Below are 21,514 nucleotides of genomic sequence, written 5' to 3'. Positions count from 1 at the left end.
ATATTCGTCCAGGGCCTCCAACAACCATGGCCACCTCACTGAATCAAAAGCTTTGACTGCATCTAGGGACACCACCGCCATTTCCCCCCTCGCTCCTGTTTCCCTCTTCAATCACCCGGTGGAGTCACCTATGGTTGTGGGTTATATTTCTGTTGGGAACATAACCTGTCTGGTCCGGGTGTATCAGTTTGCTAATAACTCTACGCAGCCTATTGGCCAGGACCGCCGTCAATATCTTGCTATCCTGATTCAACATTGACAACGGCCTATAGGAGCCGCAGCTATGCCCTGGCTTGTTGGGCTTAGGGAGCGGCACAATTAACGCTTCTCTAAGCGATTCCGGCAGCCGACCCATCTCAAAAGACTCATTGAGCATCTCTAGCATAGGGGGGAGTACTTCCACTCCATATGTTTTATAAAACTCGCCAGGGAATCCGTCCGCGCCCGGGGTCTTGCAGGTGGGCAGCTGCTTCACCACCTCCTCCAATTCCTCTAAGGTAATCAGTGCGTCCAGCTCCTCCCTTTATTCAGCACTAATCTTAGGTAATTCCATGTCTTTTAGAGTTTCTCTAATCTCCTCTCGATTTTCCCCTCCTCTGTCCTCATATAATGTCCTATAATAGTCCAAGAATGCCTCGTTGACTCCCTCCTGGGTGTCAACCACCTCCCCGCCTTCTTTAGTTATTGTCCTAATCGGGGGCTTGGGGGTTTCGCTCTTATATAACCACGCCAGCAAGCGGTCAGTTTTATCCCCTCCTGCATGTTGCCTCTCGACATACTTATAGTTAAGGTTGCAGAGCCTTTCCCAAAGCTCTGCGCACCTCTGCTGTAACCCGAGTACAAGTTCTGCATCCCCTCCCGCCCTGTTGCTTTTGCGCTCCAGTTTCTCTTCTGCTTCCTCTAGTTCCGTTAGGACCCCACCCTGTAGGCCTTTTGACTTAGCAATAGCAGCACCCCGCAATACCACCTTAAAGGCTTCCCAGAGCGTGCCCGCTGAGTCTACGCTGCCTGTGTTTACCTCAAAGTACTGTGTGATCGCATCCCTGATATCTTCCCTGAAGACCGGGTCCGGAGCACCTCCGCCCGGAGGCGCCATGTCGGTATCCGCGCCCTGGGGCGGCAGCACTGCCAACTCAGCACCAGAGGCGAGTGGTCCGACAGGACCCTTGCTCTATAGCCTATTTGGGTGGTCTCTATCACCACATCTGGCATGGCAAAAAAGTAATCCAGCCTTGTATGCAGTTGCTGCGGAGCTGAGTAATGCGAGTACTGTGTTTCATTAGGGTGTTTCAGCCTCCAAACATCTGCCAGCCCAAAGTCGTCTAGTAATGTCTGCAATACCCTGGCCGCTGGGGTGGGCCTATCAATCTTCCCATCAGATCTGTCTGTCTTTGGGTTGAGCACGCAGTTGAAATCCCCTCCCCAGATAACCGCTCCTCCCATACACGCGCCCAGATGAGTACACAGGGTTCTAAAATACGTCGCAGTGTTTTGGTTGGGGGCATACGTATTTATAATGCACACCTCTCTATTCACTACCAAAGCCTTTAATATGACCAACCTCCCCTCCGTGTCCACCACCTCCTGTGTAAATTGGAGCGGAACGTGCAGTGCCACCCAGACCAGCACTCCCCTAGTGTAGGCAGAATACGTAGAGCCTACTACAGTACCTCTCCACTTCTTCCCCACCAGTTCCAATTTTTGCTGGGTCAAATGTGTTTCCTGCAACAACGCAATATCAATCTTCTGTCTTTTTAAGTACATCATGACTTTGTTTCTCTTTAAGTAACTGTTAAGTCCCCTGACATTCCATGTTACGATCTTAAGGTCCCCCATGGCTCATGAGTGTCCTCCCGCCTTCCGTGTAGCGACTCCCCTTTGCCCACGTGATACAGATACAGCTTTCCATCTTTGCTTGTTGCTTCTCGTACCAGCTCAAACTCCCCATAACTATGTACACAACAAATTCCCAACTTCCCTCCCCTCCCCCCACCCGTCCCTTCCCCAACATCACACACCCCAACTGCTGCCCAGCTCCATTCTCGGAACTCAGGCACCCCCACATCTAGCCCTGCAAGCACCAAACAATGCACAGAGCTCAGTAGGGTGAAGTCGCCCTAATGGCCACTTAACTAAAATTGTTGTGGGGTAAAGAGATCCGCTCTGTAAGGCTCCCGTTAATTCAATAATAACTACAGTGCTTATAATATTTAGTGCAATAGTCTGACCTTCTCTACTGAAGGCTGCGCAAACGACTATATTCAAGTCCCACGTGCCGCGCCATCTTGTGGCACCTTCCTCTTGCATTACTTATCTCTTCCGTGCTCTTTCTCCGTCCGAACTTCTGACTCCTGGGGACATCCCTGCGTATCGAGCCATCCCATGGCATCCTCCGTGGTCTCAAAAAACAAAGTTTTATGTTTATGAATGACTTCAATTTTGCCGGATACAGTAACATATATTTGTGGCCCGCCTCTCTCAATCTCTGCTTTACCGTCCCAAAGTTCATGTGGCTACGCTGCACAGACAGGGCATAGACCTGGTAGGCCGTGATGTTTGCCGCTCCTCGTGTAATCGTTCCTCCCTTACGAAAGTGTTCCAATATCCGCTCCCGATCTCGGTAATTAAGAATTTTGGCTATCACCGGCCGAGGCGGATTCCCCGGCGGCGGCCTCCTTGTTAGAGCTCTATGTGCCCTTTCCACCGCAAATCCTTGAGATAGGGCTCCTCCGGGTATCTCTTGCAGTAGCATGGACTCAATGAATTCCGTGGGATTGTGGCCCTCCAATCCCTCCGGCAGGCCCACGATGCGGATGTTGTTTCGTCGGGCTTGTCCTTCCGCCTCCTCCGCTCTGCTTTCCAAGTTGCCCACTCTTTGTATCAGGGCATGCAATTCGGCCTTATGGGAGGTGCAATCCACAGTATTCGGGCTAACTTCCTTCTCAAGGGACTCCGTGCGCTCCGCCAAGGCCCTGACGTCTTGTTGGAGCAGATTAACGTCCTCCTGCACCTCTCCGACCTTGAGGTCCAGCGCCGTTTTCAGTTCAGTGACGGCTAGTTCAAGTTTAGATTCCCAGGCCGCCCTTAGGTCCGCAATCGCAGCTAGGACTTCTTGGTTAGCGCCCGATGTCGTCATGCCGCTTGCAGGCGGCTTGTCCCTGCTCTTGGTATTGTCTTGACCCGGGGACGTCTTAGCGAAGTCGTCTAAGGTGGGCTGTTTCGCCTTCGGCCTTACCGTTCTATTCGACATGACCCAGAGGACCTGTATTTTGCACAAATGACAAATGTGCACTCAGTACGCCCCTTTCGCTCGGTCACCGTGCGGCCTGCTCCTTCCTTTGTTCCAGACATTGGTCGGCCATTTTGTGTCGTCTTTCGTCTCCGGCGCTCCTTATCTTTTCCGCACAGATCTCTGCCGCCATTCTTCCTACACCATCCAGAAGTTCACCACGCGTGGCGCGATCATTCACACGCCGACATATGTATTTTCAACGGTTGTCGGCCCATCGTTATGCACTTTTTCGCCCGGATCATTACAGGATCTCGGGAGCTCCTCCAGATCACGTCCTCCTACATGGCCCTCGTAGCCACGCCCCCCAACAGAAATTACCTTTACGGTCAGGTTTCATATTAATTGTGCATTAGCTCTGACCAAAGACCCTTTGAAACTCTGAACTCAAGACCTTTGGATAAGGACTCCAGGAGAAGAAGGTCTGGTTGTCAATTTAAATGCTAAGATATACAAAGATGTAGATTGAAAGTATGGGATGTACAGCTAACATAACCAACAGAAATGAGTTTTAAGGTCAGGTTTCACATAAAATGTGCATCAGTTCTGAACAAAGACCCTTTGAAGTGCAGCAGAAGAAGGGTAGGATAAACATTGGCCCGAGCAGATGGCTGGTCACATGCTTCAGGAAAAATGAAACTACTTCTCATAGCATGCAGTGCCATTGATTAAACATTTAACACATTTTCCTAAATAAAAAGAGCATTGTGTGTCCTCTCAAGCCCACCCCGGTTCAATTTAAAGAAGATAAAAAGCCAGTTGGGACTATGTAAAAATTAAATTCTTGTGATGTACATTACTTAAGTTATGATCAAAAGTATGATCCTGGCATTTTCATAAATCTGAGGAATTGGAAATATTGATAGACTAATAGACAGTGAAATTAATATTGGAAGTATGCAGTGTCAGAGTTGTAACTATTTCGGTGCAGCAGAAAACCACAAAAAACGCTGGCTCTGCACAGGAAGGGCGTGCCGAAATAAAATGAGTATTGTCTGAGTCACCATAAAATATAGAACTCTAAATATATATATTCATGTGGTTATCTGAAAGATTAAGGGAGTTACTACATTGTGAGATTTTTCAGAACACAAAATGTAAACCCCACATGTCACTTTGGGATGCCAAATATTTCTCCTCCCTCAGCCTACATCATACATATCTCCCAACTTCTGGTTCTATCAGTAGCCAGTGGGCATCTTGGTAGGAGGTGAAGGGAGAGTGCTAGCCAATCTTTACCATAGGAATTATAACCATGTTGGATTGTCATCAGCACTATAAAAGTGCATGTTTGCATCAGAACAGGGCTTTTTCACTTTATTCCGGGAGATAGCCTGCTAACAGACTCTTGCGAGGAACATCTAGCAGAGAGGCCTCATTCCTTGCATTGAAGACAGTGACAGTGAAATCTAGAAGCTAGCTGGAACCCCATCAGAGGAGCAGAAGGACTCTGGGTGCAGGAGGAAATACTTGATTGAAAGCCCTGGACCAGATCTACACTGTCCTCAGAGGAGCACAGCTGTTTTCCCTGACCACAGTTTCCCATGTAAGTAGACCAATCCAAAAGCCTTCAATTGTGTGGAGAGCTAGCTGACCTATCTCTTTCCAGTAGTGGCTACGGGGGGTGAAACTGGATAGGCTCTTGGCACAATGCATTGAATCCAATTCAAATTAATTCTACTATAGAAAATCACCATATCCATTTCAATTCCATTGTGTTGGGAACAGACCGCCTTATTCTTTCAATTAAATTGTGGGGTGGAGGGAAGCTTTGTAGATCCCTAGCACATTGAATTGAAGTTAAATCAATTAATTCCCATATAGAAAATCACAGGATGAGTGATGTTAGAATTCGAAAACTAACAAAGTTAATTCCCAGTGTGTTAGAGCCAGTAGAGCCCATAAAGACTTGAGTGACTGTCCTTCTGAAACCCCTGACTCCTGTCCCGAACGGGGGTGTCCATAATTCCAAAGTAAGTAATCCTAAACGCTACCTTTCAAGTGAATGCAGTGAATGTAGAGTGTACGAAACAAAACTTCCCATTTATTCCCAGTGATTCCAAAGTCAGAATTACAAAGCCTTACATCTTATTTGTATGTGTGTTGAAATTTCCCATTTATTCCCTTGTATCTCAAACCAGAAATACCAATGATTTCTCTTTGAGTTCCTGTTTTCAACCTTGCCTTTTAAATAAAAGTTGAAAAACGATTTCCCCATTTGAGTTCCTATTTCCCAGCCATGCCTTGTAAATAAAAGTTGAAAAACGATTTCCCCAATTGAGTTTCTTTTCCCAAGCCTGCTGTTCAAATGAAAGCCTAAAAACGAAATTTTCCATTGATGCCCTTGCCTCCCAAACCAGAATCCCAAAGCCCTGCCTGTCCTTTGAATGTGTGCTGCAAAACAATTTTTTCATTGTATTTTGAATGTTTTCTATTGGTTAAATTTAAATGAAATTGTTGGAAGTTGTGATTGCATGTTTCAAAATTGTACCTGTGCTGTTTTAATACCAGAGTTATTGTTGTGATATTGGGTGTTACCACAGCATTGGTGGCTGATATTGGCTTCTAGTCTTCTTTGTCAAACCTTAAATAAATATTCTTACTATACATCGGCCTGGTTCCTAGTCCATTGGTGACACAAGGTATTTTTTGGGGTGGGTGTGAGACAGGTAGAAGGCCTCACCAAATTTAAATCTGTAAAGTGCTTTATTGTGTGCCACCTTGATTTGGGCGGGGGGACTCCCTTAGTTGAGTGTGACCGCCTAATAAACTGTGACAGTGGTGTCAGACAAGATAAGATGCAGCCTCTGTTACAAACAGTAACATGGAATGTAAATGGAACACAACCCTTCCAAAAGTAAAAAGTCCTTTAATTTAATTTTGTTTAAAAGACAGACACCTTTTTCAGGAAATTCACCAAAGAGATGTAGACGTTTAATACATGTCTAGAAACTAGTGGATGTAGAGGCACACAGCTACTGCTTGACTAAATCAAGGGGGGCAAACACTGTAATCAACAAGCAAGTCCACTCTCCAATCCTCTGCTACTCGCATGACAAGACAGGCAGATGGGCCCTCAGAAACTGAACGTTCTCAAACAGCAAGGTGACAGTCATTAAACTCTCCTCGCGTTTGTTTTCTTACAGTGTACAGATGAGAAGCCATTGCTCTTTATTGGTCAACTTTAATCAGTCAGAGTGAATGCGGATGATGTTAATGACGACAGGTAGTCTCGCTTCGCTGCCCCACAATTCTCTATCTGGTAATCGGGCCAGTTATGAAGATATTGATCCTCCCAGTTCTACATAGTCCCTTTTCCCCATATTTTCAGAGGACATGGTTTTGAAGGCGCTGCAAAGGATTAAGTCCTGTGCTCCCTCTGATCTGCTGGCTCTCGGAGTGATGATACAGTTATCTGCCAACCTTCTGGGCGAGATTACCACCGCAGTTAACCTCTCTTGCCAGTCGGGAGTTATCCCGTCTGAGCTCAAGGCCGCCCTTGTTATTCCCCTCTTGAAGAAGCCATCCTTGGACCCCTCCCTCCTGTATAGTTTCCATCCTATCTCTCTTCTTCACTTTCATATGAAACTCCTTGAATCACTGGTTTCTCCTCTACTGTCTTTCTTTGTGGAGTCTTCCAGGATGCTTGATCCGGCCCAAGCGGATTTTCGTCCTAGCATGGGGACAGAAAGTATCCTTTTGTCAGTGCAGGACAACATGGCCAGGCTGGTTTTTCAGGGTGGTGTCGGCGCCCTGATTCTTTTAGATATTTCAGCAGCGTTCGACACCGTGGATCATGTCACCCTGCTCGCCCGCCTGGGCCAGATTGGCGTATCGGGTCAGGTATTGACCTGGTTCGGCTCCTTCTTGGCTGACAGATCTCAAACTCTTTCTTTGCCACCTTTCTTTTCTAAATCTTCACGCCTTAGCTGTGGTGTCCCCCAGGGTTCTGATTTGTCCCCTATTCTTTTTAACATCTATATCTTTCTGCTAGTCCACCTCATCCGCTCCTTCGTCATCAGGTGCTACTCGTACACAGACGATACCCAGATGCTGATCCGTTTAGACCTGGATCGGTCTGGGTGTCTGTGTGCCTGCATAAGTGCCTGACTGCCATTGGAGAGTGGATGGGTCATAGCTGGCTGAAATTGAATGGGGACAAAACTGAGGTGCTGGTGGTGGGTTCTCCTCCCGACCCTTTACTTTGGATTTCCTCTTTCTGGACTTCTTCTCTGGGTCCTCTTCTGGTACCTTCTTCGAAGGTAAAAAAATCTTGGAGTGATTATGTCGGCTGATCTCTCCCTGACGGCCCAAGTGTCCTCGGTATGTCAGCAGGTGCACTTTCAGCTCAAAATGTTTAGGAAAGTGCTCCATTTGATTCCAGCAACACTCTGTCCACCTGTAGTAGCAGCTATGATTCTGAGCAGGCTGGATTATTGTAACTCCCTGTACCTGGCGCAACCTGAGGGGCTGGTCGGCAGGTTACAGCGCCTCCAGAATCTTGCAGCCAGTGTGGCAACGGGTACCCTTTATGGGTCCCATATATTCCCTGTATTGTGCTCCCTCCACTGGCTTCCTGTGGCACAGCGTATACAGTTTAAGGTCCTCTGTATTGTGCACCGGGCTCTACATGGTCAAGGTGCAGAGTACCTGCATGTCAAATTGGAGCGCTATGTTCCAAACTGCTTATTGTGATCAGCTTCTGCTGGCATGCTGTGCGTGCCCCCCTTTTGCCGCTCTCGGCTGGGAGGTTGTGCCTTTTCTATCACAGCGGCACAGTTGTGGAACCGTCTGCTATCTGCTATGAAACTTCTGTCTAATCATCTGGCCTTCTGGAAGGCTTTGAAGAATTTTCTTTTCTGAGCTACCAGCTATTGGTTTGTTGTGCCTTATTGTTTTAGTGGTTTTTCCTCTCCAGTGCCAAGAAGCCTTCCGGGTGACTGTGCACTATATACATAGCCATAACATAACATAACATGTGAAGCAGAGAAGTGAGGCATGTGAAATGATGTTGAGAACTGGAGTATTGATGACTGAGGTATGTGAATTGATGCTGAGAACTACCGAAGTGATAACTGAACATGTGTTGTGAAGAGGCACATTTAAGTGTGAGATTTGAGGAGGTCAAATGATGATTGTGATGAATTGACTTGAATCCCTCCAAGAGTACAAGGATTAGTAGAGGCTAATCCCAGGCTTGGAGTGGCCTATATGGCAATAGGGCAATGCCTGAACCAAAAACACACATTTCTGGTGTGGGCCATTTTTTTGGTGAAAGTGGGCCACTTTTTTGGCACATGTGGGCCACTTTGATAAGTTCCTTCACCATACGGCTAGTAGTTTTGACCAGTGTTACTGAATAAATATTCTTTAAAATTCACAGTTTGCATAACCTCCCACTTGAATACTACTCAAACAGTCTGTCACAAAAGGAAAGAATTGAGACCTGCAACAGTGGGCCACCTTTTCATTGGTGCCCGAGACAATTTTATGCCCCAGTCCGACCCTAATGCACCCACTCAGCCCTCACACTTCTACAAACCAAGAGTCAACACAATCATACACACACTTAAGTAGAAAGTAAACACACGTTCTCATTCAGTGCAGCCATCAATGCTGGCCCTTCTGAACATCTGCGGCAATTCTACAAATGCCACTTCCTCCAGTGGAAAGCACTTAAGTAATTTTTGTGTATTTCTATTTATGTCTATTTCCACCTTCAATGTGAAGGAGGATGTGGGTAATGTACCATAACCGTTCATGCCACTAATGTATATTTATTAATGTAGAAAGGTGTCAACACTGACCTTTTTATACATTACATAGGTAAAGCGATGAGATGTTGTCAGAAATGAACCCTTTTCACCCCTTACCATGGCCCATTTTATAAACTTGTTTTACTCTATTGGAGGGTAGCACCTGCACTTTAGCAGTGTACATTAAAACAACTGAAATATATTGGGGGCCATTTGGAGATACCAGCTCCACACTGTAGGTGGAGGAAAACATACGCCTTTTTCCAGGATCAACATCTGCCTTATTTACCGCTGGCAGTACCCCTCAGAATACTGGCGGAGATAACTATGGCTGCAAACCCTGAATTGGGAGCGCTGTAAAAGGTGGTATTTGCAGTAACCACACAACTTGCAAAGGCCCCCGAAATGCTGAAATAATACTTTACTGTATTGGAATTACAAATAATTATTGGTGGTACATGCATACATATGTGTATTCAAATAAACGTGTACTCTTTCACAACATTACGGTCGAAAACATAATATGTAATTAATTATGATAGCTGAATGCAAAAGTTTCCATGGGTCAAAACATTTTCCCAAAAACATTTGACAAGTTGTGCAGTGTATGCATACTGTTAAATCCTTTTGCAAACCGAAAGAACAAAAACAATGCACTAACAGTATGGAAAGACCTTTGACATACATACCTGGCCCTAGACCAAAGCTTAGGATGAATGCAAATATAGAAGCCATGCTTAGATAAGGAATCCATGGGAAGACTTCCTGAAAAGACACAATCAGGTAATGACAAGACCATTACAATGGACATCTCCTGCATGGCATCTAAAAGGTTTACACGCAGTGCCTTGAAGATCATCGGTTGAAAACATTGAGTTCATGTGATGTATTGATGGCAAGGTTACATGTACGTTATGATCCGTACGAGCAAGTGTTACAGTGTAATACCCCATAAAGAACATACAATAATGTAAAACACAATGCACACCGCCTTCTGAATGATCTCTATGCGTTTTAAGAGCTCAGTGAGTAGAATAAGCAAAATGGGTCACTGAAACAGAGTGCCATGGCATATGTAGCAGCCCTGTGCCGGAAAGGCTGTGTGTAGCCATGTTGGACAACAATGTAATTGTATTGTTTTGGATAATATAAAAATAAAAGGCTGTTTCATATTGGCATTTAGTGCTGCATAGGCTCCTTTGCAAGATGTGATAGTGTTGCATTTTGTAATAAATTCACTCCACCCATTCACTTCACAAAATTAAAACATCAACAAACACAAATCATCCTTCACTTGAACAGTTAGAGCTGATTCATCAAATCATCAATCCAAAGGTACAAACTAACTATCACGCTACAAAATGAAGGCATAGAAATATAAAAACATACTTGTAGCAACACATTCTTGAAAATCCTAATTGCTCTTTACAAATTGTGTCATGGTGTGTCTCAAATTGTATGGTCAAGACATCTACTACCTTTACTTACACACTGTGTATAATGCAGTTTGCAGGGTTTGGGGATTTCTAAGAGGTCGGTCATTTCGCTCTGAGGGCTCCTTATATACAGCTATAATCAGCCGCTAAGGTGATCCCGTAAAGAGGTCGTCCGACTAAGGCAATGGTTTGGTTCAGATTTTCACCACTTATGAGCTTCAACAACCAATCATCCACAGTCATCGAAGTGAAGTTAATAACTGTTGTACCTAAATATAGGGTTCTTTTCTCCATCAGCTCTTCACATAACAATGTTAAATGGTAGAGTGTTTTTTTGGTGTCTGATTTATGACAAAATCTACCGATGATATCCAATTCTTGCGAATGATTCCTATTTATCAGGACCTCTTTTGTGGGAAGCAGGTTCAGTTTAAACCTTAACAATTTTGCGCGCTTAAGTGGACATGGAAACAGTCTGAGGTAAGTCGGGATGTAATTCCTTTGTCTACATTCGACATTAAAGTTCAAGTAAGATTTATACTGGTCTCTTGCTGCAATAGTATCGACCCAATCTTGCCTCCATAGCTTGATTTTAATAGCATCTCGATTGGACAATAGGTCTGATTGTGAGGATCCTAGCATTGTCAGCATCTTAATAGATGCTAAGGACCAGCTGTTTAGAATGGGCTCAACTGAGCTATCCAAGGCCTCTTTCAAGATCTTGAACCCTTGAACTGGGGGATCAGTAAGACACTTCCTGTATAATGACAGAGTTTCCACTCCATCATTGCACATGGAGAGGTTAGACCCAATTCATACCTGATTGCAGGCATTGGTGTACTCATAGGTAGGTCCAACACTCTCCTCCAAAACCTACCCTCAAGAATCGTCTACCAAATATGGTCCGTGGCCATAAAGACCTCTGCACCATAGATGGCCATAGCCATCTCTTTGGTTGTATAAAATTGGATGACCGGGAGCATAGAGAATTTGCCAAATCTCTGTAGCAAGATTCATGCTTGTGAAGCTAAATGAGTAATTCTCATTTTCAATTGGGCGATCCTTGGGGCATCATTCAGACTGGTGTTTATCAACATCCCCATATACACAAAGGTGGACACTACCTCAACACGTTCTTTGTTTAAATGCAAAACTGGACTGGAGTTTTTCCTTCCAAGAGCAGATTCTAGGATTAGAATTTGAGATTTTGAAATGTTCGTTCTAAGTTTATTTATTTAAACTCCTGCTAAAGGGCAACCTTGTTTGAGACCAAGACTTGTTCCAATACCTTCAGAAAGATGGCCTCTGTTATCGAGTCTAACTCTCAGACTGGTGCCAAAATAAAAAAAAGATTGTATGGCTGAGAATAGACCCCCAGGGCAGCCGTGTGCTTTTAGTTTGTTCCGGAGCAGCTGGTGATCAACCGAGTCGAAATGCCTGTTCTAGATCGACGAACGCCAGATAGATGCGTTTTTGCTCATGAGCACCCTAGATTTCAGGATGTTCAATAGAAATACTTTCAAGGGAGTCCCAACTTGTTTGACAAAGCCGGCTTGATGGAGGTCGAAGCCTGCCGACACCGAAATCCACTGCTTCAAGCTCTTCAAGACCAGTGATGCGTATATTTTACCAATAACATTGAGCAATGCAATGGGTGTGTAACTGGAAGGGTTATCCTGAGATCCTTTCTTGAAAATTGGTATGATTATAGATGTTTTCCCCAAATCTGGCACCCTTCCTTGATAAGACCATCAGGCCCCGGGGCTCTAGAGTTGCTTGCTTTGCTTATGAACTGAAGGATGTCATCTTTGTTGAAATCAAGCACTCAGGGGGTTGCTTTAGAGGTTTGGGCTTGGTCTCCCTCTTCTGCCTGTTTCCCGAACAGATAGGAATAATGCTTCACCCATAGGTGTCCGGGGACTGCATTAGTTTGGATCGCTCTTCGATCAGACCCAGTGAAATTAATAAATTTCCACATTTCAGCCACATTTTTGTTTGTCATTTGAGCTAGCATGAGTTCGGAATCGGCTAGATCCAACGTCCATTTATACCTTTTCAGCCAATTGTGCTAGGTCTGGCAACGCCTCCTTAAAGCATCTTTCAAACCAAGACCTCCAACATTGCAAATAGATCTCACATCGGCTCTCAAGTGCCTCTTCCCATTTTGAATGACCCAATAAAAGGAATGTTTTGGGAGGAAATCAGTTTTGGATGAGCGATCACCTACTGAAACAAAGTCTAACAGGAATCTGGGATAGTCAAGGTCCTCTTTTCCAGTCAAACTATTAGTTTAGGTCCCAGTGCCCCATAATCTTGTGTGAAGGGTCAGAATTTCTTTAGAGGTCATCCGCAATCTGTTACGCACCGGGTTAACCTCCAATCCACGGGTAAACATTTATTTTAATAAGGTGTACTTAGTTAACCAGTAAACATATACGATGTTGTGGTCACTACTGGCAGAGTCTCTCGCTTCAGACCTTCTAACAGTTTTCAGAAGCCTGTCAGCGACAAAAACATAGTCGATTATACTAGACTTCCCCACTCCTTTCCATGTGTATCGCCCTGGAATATCACCAAGTAAATGACCATTAGGTTTATGCACATTTCTGTCATGGAGTTCTTGGGTCCACAGCCTCCTCTTGGAGTTGTCTCTTGCTTTTTTACCTCCAAGCACCTCAAAATCAGGCAGATTGAAATCTCCACAAACAACAATCTCGTAGTTTGGGTATGCTTCGAGTCATGAGTTTAGGGTATCAGCAAATGTGTCTATGAACAATTCAACCTCTTTGACCCCTGGCTTCCAGTAGAGATTACAGACAATAAAGGAGTCACTCTGTAGACTGTGGGCAACTTCTAGAACTACCATCTGGATATAGGGATCAGGGTGTTTGTGCCTTATTACACTCAGGTAGCTACTCGTGTCCACTGCCAAGGGCAACCCAGAGGAGGGTCTACCTTTAAGGCCCTTAATCCCTGGATTCAAAATAACGGAAAAACCTTCCATTATTTCCGGGGAGCACAACCATGTTTCGTGCAGACAAATGAGGTCTGCTTCATCTGCATAAGGAATACCTGTATCAAATAAATGATTAAAGCCCCTGGTGTTCCACAGAATTGAGCTGATTCCCTCCTCTCCAACTACAATATCATGCTAGTTCTAGGGTTTTTGGACGAGCAGGGCCTCGGGGAGCCAAGTCCAAGATGTTAATGCTTGAGGCCCCTGTTTAACATTTTCTTTGTAGACACTTTCCTCTGTTGTTCTGAGCTTTCGCCCACCGTTACAGTAAAAGTTAGAGGAAAGGACTCATTGGCACTCTGAGGTTTGGGAGAGGTGTTCACCTGTAGGGCTACCTTGGAGTTGAGAATGTTCACACCCATAGAAGAAGGGAGCCCTCCAGCAGTTGGCGTAGGAGACGTTGTGCCCTCCCTCACCTCTTGGCCCATTGATCCTGCACCTCCTGCTTGCAAGGTCATTATATCATTCAAGTTTGTCAAGTCAAACCCTAGGGAAAGCAGGGCCACAGCCTCATCCAGCAATAAACATTTGTATGACTGGCTGGCTGCCAGATGTATATGCACTCTGTCCACACAATTGTCATAGGGAAAAGCCAGAAGTTCAATATTTCAAGTTTCAATCATTCTTAGTTACAGGATACAGTAGAGAAGTCTCAGAATATTATAATATTATGTATATTCAAGATGAGACCATCTGGCATCCTAAACAGATGTTTCAAACAAACCCCATGTGTAAGCTCTCTCTGGGACTTGAACTGCCCGTCATTCGGACCACCTTGTTGGTTACAGTGAAGAGGTTGATCTGTACCTCCAACAGGCCTTGCACTCACAGCCGATACAAGAGGAAGAGGGTGGGTACCGTTGTTATATTAGCGCATTCATAGGCAGCATCACAAAGGGTGGAATAAAACTCAAAAAAGGGCATACCAACCATACAAATCCAACTCTTTATGGCACCAAACATTCATGCTTTAAAAATTGGATACATCCAAAACAAACCAAGCTTGCATCTTTGCAAAACAACTTATTTCAATCAACAGTGGAAGTCACAGTTTATACTTCAATGAATGAGAACAAACATCTGAATCACCTGTAGGCATACCCAAGATAAACAAAAGGGTCCTATTCTTTGATGTAAATATTTTTATGGTGCTTAATTCTTCTGTTCAGACTGTTTTGATAACACTGCAGATTTATACAGATATGGTAACTGATACAGAGGGAAATCGAATGATTTCTCAAGAATGACCAACTTTTGTTAAGCAGGGAAAGCTGAGGCTGCAGCAGAGGTGTCCCATGTTCCACAGGCATGAACCTAACCACATTGCTCGCCTTAGGAACAAGAAGATGCTGTGCAACAGACGTTCAATCCCTGGTCTTGCCAGATATACATACAAAAATAATCTAGTAAGGACCCTATATGATCACAAGGCAACTGAGTGATTTGAAATATTATCAGAAGCGTCAAGAGGGTGTGTAGATGTCAAACGAGGCACTAAGTACCATTCAATATTACAAAATTGCGTTAAAGGCAAATACGATTACATATGCACAAGTTATGTCAATAAAAACATTTGGAATATGATGTACTGTGATACTTATACAATACACTGACGCTGTGCTTTACATATTTACATAGAGGATATATTTTGAGTGTCTACTTTTGAAACTAACCTGATATGTCAGTGTGATTGTTAAAATGATGCACCAAAAGGCCATTAAAACATATCCTCCAATAATGAGAACCCGTCTTCCTGTGTATTCGATGAGGAGGCCCTAGAACAAATCAGTGAAGGAAAATGGCCATTAATCAGGTCTTTCATGAGATGTGCAATTTACTGTTCTTAGATATCAGTCTTTAAGGAACAGTTGAATTTCTGGGTACACCACTGGAAACATGGCTAAACTTTGCATCAAATTCACTTTTGAAATTCAATCATCAATTATTGACCCGTTTTCGTAAGTCAATGCCGACGATGCAAATGGTACTTGGTGAAGCGACCTTTCCCCTTCTCCACTCAGAAAAGTGGCTAACAGTATGGTTGTATGGGAGGGTTCTATGTGATTTGCTCGAAGTTATTTGGTTGAGGGAGATTTCATCAAATTATTTTTATTTTTGAATGGGAAATTTGATTGCAAATGGATGCGGGGGAGATTCCCTGCCCTCCCATACCCCACACCATTTGTATTACCCAAACCCACCCCAAACATGCATTTGCGTTGAAATTCATTAAAAAAACATTGACCATTCTCCTTCGACCAAACATGCTGTGCGAATCCCTCCCATTCCTGTATGGGAGGATGGGATGTGCACTGTCTCGCAACCACTTAACCACTGAAAAGCCAAGGTTGTGCGGATGGAATCGAATAATATGTTTGCTAAAGTCTGAGGGCCAATTCTCACTAAACGGGCAATCTAAAAATATCAGGGAGGAGGTGCTTTTTTTAAATTCCCAATTTGGGCAATGTGCAGGTCACCTTATTCTCAAAGTTGAACTGCATATTTCCAGGGGGGTAATGCTGCAGAATAAATGATGTGCATGCCAGCCCCTTTGCATACATTAGAGTCGGGAACTGGGAGCCCATTTAAGAGTTTGAATGCTACAAAAAGAAGAAATAAATAACATTTTCAGAGAAATGGGTGATAAAGAAATGCCAAGTGGTACACAAATGGTATAACATTAAAAAGCCATGACAGGGCCAACAATGACCCTTTCCTGCATTATATACCCCCCAGAACCTGTTACAAACAGAAACAAAGGAATCTGTTAATTTCCTGTGCATCTTAAAGTACATCTCTTTTGTAAATTCATGATGTTTTTAAATGCACAGAAACACCCCCTAGTTTGCAATGGATGGAGCTTTTTGTGGTAACTGCATTCCTGAATTAAAATGATGACCATATTATCATTAGATGGGAATTTGTGTTCTATTGTATTTATTTAATTACATTTAAATCATTTGGTACGTGTTGGATTAGCCTTTGTGGAATGTTTATCCTAGTGCTTGAACTTCTTCTATTATAGTTCTCTATATTCTGATTTCTTTTCCTTTTGTAAGTGAAGTAGGGAAGAATGAAAGGGAAACAGATATTGACTATCTTTTCCTTTAAATATGGTTTCACAGAATACATGGACTGTATTTGGGGAAAAAAGGAAATAGTAAGGTTACACTTTTTCTTAAGAAGAGTCCTGTATCATCTAAAGTTTGTTAACATAGAGATTTTGCCAAAGGAGCAATCAACCTTAAAGTTGGATGCTCTTCCAATGAAGAGTAGTGCTGGGCGAGCAGTTTGTGAATAACTCGAACTGCCCGGGATCCATCTTTAAAAGTTTAACGGCCACTCAGGGTTTTAAAATTAGGACCCTGAGAGGGAGGGAATGCTCCTGCTAGACCACATGGAGGCCTATAACACACCACTCTGTTATATTGGGGACTAGTAGGGCATTGGGACATGTTTCACATTGTATCCATTTCGAGTGCTTTTGCACTGGAAATAGAAATTAAAGGTTTAAACAATTCTCATGGTGTGAGGTGGTGTTTGCTGAGCAGTGTGCAGCAGGGCGTATGGGTGCTTTGTCGTGGCACTGGTGGGCTGGTTCATACCCCCAAAAGAGACGCTCAAATATATGAGGGCCACTTTTGAAGGAGTTTACCCAGCCTTAGTAAAGTGTCTACATTGTGATGCTAACTGGTTATCTTCAAAGGTATATGTTTTGTTGTACTAGTCTACTTGCTGAAGTGGTTTGCTGATTAACCAGAATAGAAACAGACAGTGAACTTGTTGGTTTGTACTGGAGAAGCGCAGTTGTAAACCCCCAATTGTCAGCGTGACAGCATTGGTCTTGTGGTCGCATTCCTAAACTCCTTGAGAAAACTAAGTCTCCATCTAAGTTGTTTTTGTAAACGTTCAGAGATTGGTCCTAGTTTCTCAGTACAGCAGAGACAGTTGCTTTACTTCTCTTATCCTCAGGCTGAGTTTATGCGCAAGTGGATCTAGACATTTTTTAACAATTTGGAATTGGGAGACCTATCTGGGGGCCAGATTACAGAAATTTAGCACCGGTGCAAGTGCAAAGTTTGCACGGTATTAGCATTAGGGCAAAGTTTGCCATATTTTTTAAAAACAATTGGGACACATTAGAAAACGATTTGCACCATGACAAGTGCAATTTGGCATGGTATAAGCACCAGGGCAAAAATTGCCATAGTGCAAGAAAGATACATTTTCAATGCATTTTTCACCAGGGCAAACTTTGCCCTAGTGCTAATACCATTCCGTATTAGCACTAGGGCAAACTTTGCCCTGTTGTAATAATGCAGTAAAAATGTATATTTTTTGCACTATGGCAATTTTTGCCCTGGTGCTTATACCATGCCAAACTGCACTTGTCATGGTGCAATCGTTTTCTAATATGTCCCATTGTTTTTACAAATAGGGCAAACTTTGCCCCAGTGCTAATATCGTGAAAACTTTGCACTTGCACAGGTGCAAACCTTCTGTAATCTGGCACCTGAACAGCATTATAAGGTCGCTAAACAATTCTTAGTATACTGTCCCAAACCTTCTATCATCATCTTTTGTTAAAAGCAAAACAACGGTCCATGCTTATTCGACAGCCCTTCTAAGAGCTGGTACAATTTTCAATTCTGCATTGTCCCCGATGTGTCGTCACTTACACACGTTAAGGCAGTCATGCATTCACAAGCTCCTGTGCCGAGGGTGACGTAAGGTATGTTTTGTGCAGGAATTCCAGCTTGCGTAAAAATATATCCAGCGTAGAAGTATATCTGCAATGCAAATAGATAAAAATAGGTACAAATGTTATTCTTTTCTGATGCATCCAAACTTAAATTCTAATGTGGGCGTGGCGAGTGTCTAGTTCTTTTCAGCATGGGCGATGGGCTGTTACAGATGGTTTTGGAAGTGTGTCTGAGCCTTTGTAAGGCCACATATGATCGTGCAAATATTGGAGGCTCATAGTACACTGGTGAACAATGGAAAGCACAACAAATCACTTTGAAATCACTAGTGCTATACAAAATAGCATGACCAATAATTAGTTAAGGGTTGTCAGATTTGATGGGGGCTGCGCCTACTCTCATGAAGTCATGACTTGGTTACTAGAAGTAGGAGCTGCTGCCTTCAGGGTATAAACCCACAGCCACAGGCCAAAGTGCATTACAGTTTTAATCAAATGAGGGCTAATTTGCTTTAATGTTTCTGTGTCAGAACTTAAATGGGTAGCAGATGGTGATACTATTTGTAAAGGCGCCCTGGATGATACTGCCAGGCTGGTGAGCGAGAATAAGAGCTGGATGGCTGGCAGTATGAACTTCTAAGGGAGAAATAAGTGACCTTATCTTCTGAAAAAGATAGTTAAAAAATGGATTGGGATAAGCGAGAAAAATGTGTTTTTGAATTTGAGATTTGAATAAAGGGTAAACCTCAAAGATTTGACAGAAGACACCAGGGACGACATGATACCAAGCAAAGAGCGTTGCAAATATCATGCCATGTTGAAATCCCAACAGGCAAGCGCTCCCTATTAGAAAGTAATACTAACAGCGGACCACTCTTCTCCCAGCATAAACTATGAACTGAATATTCTCTCACATGTCTCACCTTCTGATGATCATACCTATTGTATCTATTGTATCCACGGTAACCAAATTATGAAGTCCCCATGTCCTTTGTGTCCATGATTTGAGACTTTAATACCGCTGCACCCTGTAACCTGCACGAGGTGACTAAAGTTTGTTGTCCATATTGTACTTTTGTATCTGTTGTAACTAAACTTGAAGTCTACTTATCTCTGTTGCGGCCAGCTACCTAAGGGTTTGGAGCGCATTATCAAATAAATAAACAAACAAACAAACAATATTGATACAATTTGGTTTGGTTATTACTCACATTTAATTTAGACACAATTTGTAAGAATTAAAGAGTCCAAGTAAAAAAGAACCCCAAATGAATTCACATAGATTCTTTTCACTAAAACAATATGATGTCTAACTCAAATACACCATATATGTTAAGTTGTGCATAGGTTAGTATAATGACATCCTGAGAAATTACAAAAAGAACCTTACAAAATGATAAATTATCCTAACCATGTGTTGTCTCACCTAGAAACACTTGTGCACAGGTGAGTTATAAATGTCATATCATATTATAATATGCTATTGTACGATTTGTCTTCTGCAGATTACAAATGACACCTCACAGAATGATAAATCATCCTAAGCATATAATACGCTATCGTGAGATTTCCCAACTGTAAGGCCTCTAGGGGCTTTCTCACGGCAAAGTACTCCAGTCTTTAAGCCACCAAATGAAAATGGTCCTGGTCCTGTGTCTGTCTCCCTTTCGGAATGGGCTGACTTCACCTTCTCTCTTCTGACCTCTACCTCAAAACCCCTACTCCCTGGAAACTTCAACATCCACCTTGCCTCCACTGTTTCTGCTTCTTCTCTCTTTCGTGATCTCTGTACCTCTCTCTCCATCACTATTCTCCCCTCCAGTCCTAACTACTCTGTTGGATACACTCTTGATGCCTTCATCCCTGCTGATCTACCGCTCTCTGCCCCTCTCACTAACCCGCTCTCCAGATCTGATCACTCTCTCTTCTTTTCTCATCTGGGACCTCTCGCCCCCCTGACCGAGCATCCACCAGCCCTGCCAACCTCCTTTGCGGTCATCTGACCGATGAAACGAGTGTCAGCTGCTGTGTTTGTCTCCATGTTCATCCCTCCTCCTTCTCCTCCTCTTGATTCTCCCACCGACTCTGTCCTTGCCAACTTTCATCTTGCTATCACCAACACTCTTGACATTCTTATCCCTGTCATGAGGATCCACCTGAAATCTGCCTCCAAGCGTATCAGTTGGTACGACTCAGCTCTAGCCAGTCTGAAATGCAAGTGCAGAGTTGATGAACGGATGTGGCAGACCTTGGGCTCATCCTATGACAAAATGGCCTGCCGCCTACTCCAAAGGCAATACAGTCTCTCTATATGCTCTAAGAAGAGGTTTCACATCCAGGCTCATATCTCTGGAGCTTCTAACAACACAGCTGTACACTTCAAAATCTGCAAAGAACTAGCCAATCAATCTGCAGTCTCCACCTCACCTCTTCCTTCTCAGGCCCTCTGTACTGTACAGGCCACCCATTTCACCTCTAGAACTCAAACATTCTGACTGCTCTGTCTTCTACCCCCTCCTCCATTCTTCCCCTTGGTCCCCTGCCTCCATTGGCCTCTCTTCCAACCCCTCCCACTCTCTCCACCTTCTCACCTATCACAACGGATGAGATCTCTTGAGTAGTCCTCTCTATGAAGGATTCATTGGTCTTCCTGTTCTTCCAGAACCATTAAGGACACCATATCCTCCCTCGCTCCGGCTCTTGCTGACTTCTGCAACTGCTCCCTAGCATGTGGCTCTTTCCCCTCTACTCTCAAGCACTCCCTTGTGCACTCCCTCCTAAAAAGCCTACGCCGACCCCTCCTGTCTGGCCAACTACTGCCCTATCTCTACTACTCCCTTCCTTGGGAAACTCCTGGAGAGGTTGGCTATTCCCCAATTGACCCAACACACTCAGCTCGTTGGTTGTTTACATGACCAACCATCTGGATTCCGAGCATCCAGCGGCATGGAAACTGCTCTCATGAACACGCGTGAAGTACTTCTTGCAAATCTTGACTCTTACTCTCCTGCTGTTCTCTTTCTCATTGACCTCTCATCTGCCTTTGACATGGTCAACCATTCTATCCTCATAAAGCAGCTCCAAGATACTCTTGGTATCTCAGACCGGGCACTGGATTGGTTGACCTCCTTCCTCACTGACTGACCTTCCCAGGTGCTCCTGGACTCCTTCTCCTCCTCCACCACTTGCATTGGCTTTTCAACATCTACCTCGCACCTCTTGCTCACCTGATCTCTGCCTTCTCTCCTCATTTCCATTGTTACACAGATGACACACAACTCTTCTTCAAGCTCCCCTTTTCCTCTTCCTCCCTGA

General features: G+C 43.9%; 1 protein-coding gene across 6 annotated transcripts in view; it reads right to left on the bottom strand.

The window, feature by feature from the left end:
• The window catches only part of LOC138492307 (solute carrier family 2, facilitated glucose transporter member 11-like), a 453,312-nt gene that overhangs the window by 32,333 nt on the left and 399,465 nt on the right, over window positions 1-21,514 (bottom strand). For all 6 annotated transcript variants that reach the window (XM_069619352.1, XM_069619354.1, XM_069619356.1 and 3 more), the window contains 3 exons: window positions 18,177-18,287; window positions 15,171-15,272; window positions 9,735-9,810 (listed from right to left, as the gene is read on the bottom strand). In XM_069619352.1, the coding sequence (XP_069475453.1) occupies window positions 9,735-9,810; window positions 15,171-15,272; window positions 18,177-18,287 (289 nt within the window). The remainder of the gene's footprint in view (window positions 1-9,734; window positions 9,811-15,170; window positions 15,273-18,176; window positions 18,288-21,514) is intronic.

Source organism: Ambystoma mexicanum, chromosome 10 (assembly GCF_040938575.1).
Source record: "Ambystoma mexicanum isolate Mex_15411 chromosome 10, UKY_AmexF1_1, whole genome shotgun sequence".
Taxonomy (NCBI): Eukaryota; Metazoa; Chordata; class Amphibia; order Caudata; family Ambystomatidae; genus Ambystoma; species Ambystoma mexicanum.
This window is presented reverse-complemented; position numbering and strand designations above follow the sequence as displayed.